Below are 7,651 nucleotides of genomic sequence, written 5' to 3' on the forward strand. Positions count from 1 at the left end.
TTGTTCGCACATGTAATACTGGAGTGGCACCTGCTGTTGCATTTCACACCTGACTTGAAACATTTACATCGGTTTGTCCAACATTGTTTGCCACTGGCTGCACAGTTGCATTTGGCATAGCCCTGACCACCGCACCTGGACTCACTCTGCACTGCCTGACGTAGGCCAACCTCAATGCTATGCAACTGCTGGGTGCACAAATCGAATTGGTGTCTGCTATAGTGTCCCTTAAGGATCCCTGCCCGAACAGCTACTCGAGACAGGTCATTTTCATCTCTGTCCACAATGACACCAATGATATTGCGAGGGTCACCTTTCTCACGAGCAGCAAAAGGAATAGGAATGGTTACATTATCACCGGGGTTACCAGGGACATGCTCCAAACGACTGCGCTTGACCATGCGTTCAGCTTATGCAAGCTGACCATCTGCTGCTCTTTTCCGCTGGACTTGGATGTTATGTTGAATAGTTCTTAGCTGTGCATCAGGAACATCTTCTGTGTCTGCTGTCTCCTGGTCTTCTGGCGGGGTGGCATATGCTGCAATAAGGTCACCTTCAGAGACCATTCTTTCGAGAATTTCTGTTGGAAGGGTATTGGAACGCAATCCAACTTTGACTTCAGTTCCAAACAAGGCTTTGTATGGTGATTGTTTGATTCCAGAATGGTAGCTGCTGTTCTTTTGGAATTGTACAAAACGAAATCCCATTGGCCAGTCTGTTGAGTTATTGTCCCCTAACGATGCAGTGAGCATGTCCTTCACGTCACAGTTTAATCGTTCCACTGAGCCTTGACTTTGAGGATGTCTGGGCTTACCATGAACCATCAGAAGGTCAGGCCATAGAAGCTTCAGCTCCGTGATAACGATATGCAGTAAATTCACTGCCATTATCACTCTGCAAAATCGGAGGTGCACCAAGTAATAGAAAAATGTCCATCAGCTGAAAGGCAACTTCTGCTGCACGTTTTGATGTTAATGGACGCAATACACAATACTTAGTGAGATGATCCTGGTAGACCATTATCCATCTGTATGAACCAGTCGCCATAGGCTGCATGTCAACACGGTCAACCTGACCTCGTGATCCAAAGTCCTTGCATAGGATGGGTCTAACAACTACGCCCTTGGTCGTGATGCGTTTATGTTGTTTCTGGCATTCTATATAAAGTGATTTGTACAATTCTCCTGCCTCACGGGTAACACTGGCATATTTCTTCAAAACCTTCATCATTTTATCGCGATCACCATGACCAGTTGAAACGTGACCTCTCTTAATAATGTCAAACATATCATCGATATGCGTAAAGTAAATTGGTTCCTGATCACTGGCACCGCGTTTACGAATTAACTTTTCCACGTCACCACACTGCAATATCTCATAGCGGCCAAGGATGTAATATTGACGAGGAGATTTACTCTTAGCAGAACAAGCTTCTTTAAGTTCTTCAAGTAAAGAGAAATACTCCGTCTTCGTCCATAATAATGATTTGTTGTCAGATTCTCTCTTCTTCACTAGTTGCTCACGAAAGGAATCTTCCATCGAGTTAGCCATTGCAAGTTGACAGAGCAATGTTACATTATTGCTGTCCACTTTCTTTTATAGATCACTGACAACAATGTTTTGACATGCAACTCTCTGGTTTCTTATCTCTTTCCTTGTTTTGATCATGGGACTGTTTATGGTAGGTCCCTGCGGCCTTTTGTTTGACTATCTAGATCTTCTAGGATTATGTGATTAAGAAGGAATCAAACTGTGGCTTCCAATCTGTTGTGTAAACATATGTAAACCTTTGTTAACATCCGAAGGCATCAAATTGTGGCTTCCAATCTATTGTGAAAACATATGTAAATAGTCTCTACATATCAACTAATTAACTGTCTCTAATCTGTTAGGATTATGTGATTAAGAAGGCATCAGTAGATGAACTCAATATATTAAATTAGTGAGTATAATTCATTTCAGTCAGTCTGTCTATAAATCAGTCTAATTTTTCAGTCAATATGTACATTGCCTAAGTGAATCAGTCAATATACACACTGACTGAAAATTTCAGTCAATATACATATTGACTGATTATAGACATTGACTGTAACATATACACATATTCCCCCAAATAAAAAAGGCGATGTAAGATTTCAATTGAAGAATAAACACTATATCTATTACGTGAGTAATGATTATAATACATTTAATCCAGCCATACAAAACAATATTTACACATATAGATGTTTTTAAATTAAGACGTTTCAAAAATGACAATGAAACTCATTAATTCGATTCTACCGGAGGGGGGTTTGAATTGTAATAATTAGTAGTTTTATCAATGGTAGACATACTTGATTTAATCTTTATAAATCGTCTGTCGATTATGGTATAACACACTATTCCCTATCAACAAACACACAGTATTCCATCGTTGATAATTACTTTGAAACTTTTGGAAACAAATAATTTTACGGTATCGGTTTTTGTCTCAAAATTCAGTCACGAAGTATAAATAGTGAGATCGTCTTCTTGAATTTCCAACTAATGTTAACTGGAACACATTATCTGTGTATATATTTAAAGATCAGCTTAACAATATCGATTTTCGGGAAAGATTAGATATGTCAACAGTATCTTGTCATATAAGATTTATTGGTTAAAAGATTACAGACAGATAAATCAGAGAAGTCTTGTCCTAAGAAGAATTTGTTTTAGAGTCTACCCCTAAGTGGAACGTTCTTAAAATGTACAATTACCAGGGTGAAAAGACGACTAACATTTATTTCCCCCAAACGATTTATAAATATTAAATTTGAGAATTTGTCATTGGGATATTCAAAGCTTCACAGCTAAAAACGTATCCATAATATTCGATGTTCTATTAAATTGTCCTTGAACGGAAGGGGAAAACGCTAATTTTATGCTAATTAGTTGAACATTTTACTTTATATAGCTATGATTTGTTTTAAACTGTCATGACATAATAATGAACTGTGTATCTATCCATGTATTTGTAGAGGTTGTCTATATAATTTATATTATTTTATGGTCAGTGTAGATTTAGTTTATCGGTACGACTGACACTTGTTTTTGAAAACAAGTGATAAGTGTTTAAATTGAATAATTTCCCATTGGAATATCGATTTCTTAAAGGGACAGTAAACTCAGACAGAAGCCTTATGTTTGAGTTTACTCGGGCCACCAACACATACTAACACTTTAACAAATGAAAAACGTGTAATAGAGTTAATAAATAAATTTAAAAAAAACCAAAACCCGTTATTATTCCTGCTAACTGGGGGCAGCTATTTTAATTTTATTTTCATTGCGTATGGAATTCTAGCTTGGGCGAAGTGAAGTGAAGTGAAGTGATATATATATATATATATATGGGTTCTGCGGGATATGGGTGGATACAAATGTTAGCGGCCTTTTCGCTGTAACGATTTGTTTTGGTTTTAAAATATATTTTCTATATAACACTACCGCCTTTCCCGGAGACGTTGATCAAGTGCTTGTATAATTGACACAATCATACAGATACGCCGTGCTAGGTTATATGGTATACTTCTTCTCCTATGACTCGAATGACAGGATCAGAAAGAAAGGTACTGTTTGCTATCAGTTGGCTTGTAGAATACATCAGTTATGATAACATTTACCTGAATCATCTCTGATGGTTCTTTTAAATATGTTTAACAATATCTGGATTTCTGGTGACTTTCCTTCTGATTGGAGGAAAGCAATTATTATTCCTGTTCCCAAGTCTTATTCCAATGAGACAGAAAGAAGGGAAACCTGAAGTATATTATGTTAATTAGTTAAATATTTTACTTTGTACTAATCGACTTCTAGCCTAAAGCTGGTATTATAGTTAATTGTGTATCTATTCTCATATTTGTAGAGTAGGTCTTTGTACATTTTTCATACTCAGTGTGTAGAATCGGCGAGGAAAAAACGCCGAATTACACTTGCTTTCCCAAAACAATTTTGAACGTTTCAAAACCGAAGTGAGGAAAGCAAATGTGATGAAAAGTTAAATACAGCCCTATAATCAAGATATACAACAATAGTATATTTGATGTTGTTTGGATTAGACTAGAAATGTGTTTAGTCTGATGTGTTTACTGGAGTCATCGACAATAGTCTCAAAATTTCAATTCGTTTTTGTCTTTAACTATTGTTTCTTTATTTAGTATATAACAACTTATCGATGTTCTGTATCCTGGAATCTGACTTATGCTAATTTTGCCCAAAAGGAAACACAATAATGATATATTTCAATTCAAGAACAAATACCTTGCCTGGTTTCGTGAATGAAGATGATGATATATTTAATCCATCAATACCAAATAGTACAACAGATTTCGATGCTACTCAATTAAGACCTTTCAATTATGGCATTGCATCAAGAATCAAACATGGAAACTTATTAATTGGATTCAGTCGATTCACCGGAATGGGGTTTTAAATCCGATCATGTGTGGTAAATATATATGATTTCAATAGAATGTCTGGTATAACCCACTATTCATTATTACAATTTGGTATAACCTACTGTTCCCTATTACCAAATACACCATAATACATTTTTCACGATTACTTGTGCATGGTATCTCTGACAAACCATTGGATGGTATCGGTTGATCTGAATTTTGTTTTCATTATTATTTTGTGTTGTTGATGGCATCAGACACATTAATTAATAATCATAGTGATTCAGTGGTTCACACATTGCACAATTTATGTATTTATATTAATTACGAATAAAACATTTAAAATGTACAGAGGTGTTCGGTTTTATTGGGTATACCTAATCCATTTTAAGTGCACTGGTTGGGACAATAAATAGCCTAGTGAACCAACCGACGGGGATGGATCCCAGACCGACCGGGCATCAGGAAAGTGTTTTTTTACAACTAGGCTATGACAGGTCAAACTTGCGGAAGTGTTGATTAACTTCGGGGATTAAATCCATTCACCCGCAGACAAAGCACGTGATTGCGTTACTTATAGGTTTTCGGTCACCAGCCTTGATGGCGTAGTGGTTAAACCATGGACTATAACTCTGGTAGGTACTGGGTTCGCATCCTGGTACCGGCTCCCATTCTTTGTCTCATTACACGGACCTCTCTCACTAACCACTAAAACACTCTTGTGAACAGAAAGCCCAGATAGCTGATATGTTTGGTCAGGACAGCGTGCTTGAACCTCAGTTAGATATAAACAATAAAATGAATATATATGAAATGACGTTTTCGGTCGAGTGTTTCTTTACCTTGGGACAACTTCACTTATATTCAGCATTCATAAGTTTTGCGTTATGCATCCATGGGGTAATGTGTTAATTGTACAAAGAAATACGATACGATTGAATGATGGTTACACTATGTTGGTAAGAAAAATATTAACTTTTGCGAAAGAAATGAAAAGACGAAAGTAGCAACATATTTTAAACTACATCTGGTTGGTTCTATCGACACTGGAGAGAGACATATGGTTATTTGGGCACTGGAGAGAGACATATGGTTATTTGGACACTGGACAGAGACATATGGTTATTTGGACACTGGAGAGAGACATATGGTTATTTTGACACTGCAGAGAGACATATGGTTATTTTGACACTGCAGAGAGACATATGGTTATTTGGACACTGGAGAGAGACATATGGTTATTTGGACACTGGAGAGAGACATATGGTTATTTGGACACCGGAGAGAGACATATGGTTATTTGGACACTGGAGAGAAACATATGGTTATTTGGACACTGGAGAGAGTCATGTGGTTATTTGGACATTGGAGAGAGACATATGGTTATTTGGACATTGGAGAGAGATATATGGTTATTTGGACATTGGAGAGAGACATATGGTTATTTAGACATTAGAGAGAGACATATGGTTATTTGGACACTGGGGAGAGACATATGGTTATTTGGACACCGGAGAGAGACATATGGTTATTTGAACACTGGAGAGAGACATATGGTTATTTGGACACTGGAGAGAAACATATGGTTATTTGGACACTGGAGAGACCCATGTGGTTATTTGGACATTGGAGAGAGACATATGGTTATTTGGACACTGGAGAGAGATATATGGTTATTTGGACATTGGAGAGAGACATATGGTTATTTGGACACTGGAGAGAGACATATGGTTATTTGGACACTGGAGAGAGACATATGGTTATTTAGTCACTGGAGAGAGACATATGGTTATTTGGACGCTGGAGAGAGACATATGGTTATTTGGACATTGGAGAGAGACATATGGATATTTGGACACTGGAGGGAGTCATATGGTTATTTCGACACTGGAGAGAGACATATGGTTATTTGGACACTGGAGAGTCATATCGTTATTTGGACACTGGAGAGAGACATATGGTTATTTAGACACAGGAGGGAGTCATATGGTTATTTAGACTAAGGAGAGAGACATATGGTTATTTAGACACTGGAGAGAGTCATATGGGTATTTAGACACTAGAGAGAGATATATGGTTATTTCGACACTGGAGAGAAATATATGGTTATTTGAAAACTGGAGAGAGAGACATATGGTTATTTGGACACAGGAGAGAGACATATGGTTATTTGGACACTGGAGAGAGATATATGGTTATTTGGAAACTGAAGAGAGATATATGGATATTTGGACACTGGAGAGAGACATATGGTTATTTGGACATTGGAGAGAGATATATGGTTATTTGGGCACTGGAGAGAGTCATATGGTTATTTGGACATTGGAGAGAGACATATGGATATTTGGACACTGGAGAGAGACATGTGGTTATTTGGACATTGGAGAGAGACATATGGATATTTGGACACTGGAGAGAGACATATGGTTATTTGGACACTGGAGGGAAAGAAAGAAAGAAGTGTTTTATTTAACGACGCACTCAACACATTTTATTTACGGTTATATGGCGTCAGACATATGGTTAAGGACCACATAGATTTTGAGAGGAAACCTGCTGTCGCCACTACATGGGCTACTCTTCCGATTGGCAGCAAGGGATCTTTTATTTGCACTTCCCACAGGCAGGATAGCACAAACCATGGCCTTTGTTCAACCAGTTATGGATCACTGGTCGTTGCAAGTGGTTTACACTTACCCATTGAGCCTTGCGGAGCACTCACTCAGGGTTTGGAGTCGGTATCTGATTAAAAATCCCATGCCTCGACTGGGATCCGAACCAAGTACCTACCAGCCTGTAGACTGATGGCCTGCCACGACGCCACCGAGGCCGGTAGGACACTGGAGGGAGTCATATGGTTATTTGGACACTGGAGAGAGACATATGGTTATTTCGACACTGGAGAGAGACATGTGGTTATTTAGACACTGGAGAGAGACATGTGGTTATTTAGACACTGGAGAGAGACATGTGGTTATTTAGATACTGGAGACAGAAAGAAGGGAAACCTGAAGTGGCGGAACAGGTTACTCCTATGTGGGATCATTTGTGCTAGTTTTTAGATCAGGGGCGGGGCGTAGCCCAGTAACAAAACGTAAGCTTGATGTGCGGTCAGTCTAGGATCGATCACCGTTGGTGGGACCATGTGGCTATTTGTTGTTCCAGCCAGTGTACCACGACTGGTATATTAAAGGTCGTGGGATAACGCATATAAAACATAATTTGCTGTA

The 7,651-nt window shown here is 38.2% G+C and overlaps 2 protein-coding genes across 2 annotated transcripts; both read right to left on the reverse strand.

Annotated features, from left to right (window-relative positions):
* Nucleotides 1-410: 410 nt before the first annotated feature.
* LOC121392782 (KRAB-A domain-containing protein 2-like) lies at nt 411-824 on the reverse strand. Its single transcript, XM_041523862.1, has one exon. The coding sequence runs from the start codon at nt 822-824 to the stop codon at nt 411-413; it is 414 nt and encodes a 137-aa protein (XP_041379796.1).
* A 7-nt stretch (nt 825-831) lies between these two features.
* On the reverse strand, nt 832-1,551 carry LOC121392783 (KRAB-A domain-containing protein 2-like). Its single transcript, XM_041523863.1, has one exon. It carries the CDS (start codon nt 1,549-1,551, stop codon nt 832-834), a length of 720 nt encoding a protein of 239 aa, XP_041379797.1.
* Nucleotides 1,552-7,651: the final 6,100 nt, after the last annotated feature.

This window comes from Gigantopelta aegis, unplaced genomic scaffold (assembly GCF_016097555.1).
Source record: "Gigantopelta aegis isolate Gae_Host unplaced genomic scaffold, Gae_host_genome ctg4492_pilon_pilon:::debris, whole genome shotgun sequence".
Lineage (NCBI taxonomy): Eukaryota > Metazoa > Mollusca > Gastropoda > Neomphalida > Peltospiridae > Gigantopelta > Gigantopelta aegis.

What these genes read in the sequence shown, in the direction of transcription:
- LOC121392783 (XM_041523863.1), bottom strand. Translation starts at nt 1,551, where the DNA reads ATGGCTAACTCGATGGAAGATTCCTTTCGTGAGCAACTAGTGAAGAAG.
- LOC121392782 (XM_041523862.1), bottom strand. Translation starts at nt 824, where the DNA reads ATGGTTCATGGTAAGCCCAGACATCCTCAAAGTCAAGGCTCAGTGGAA.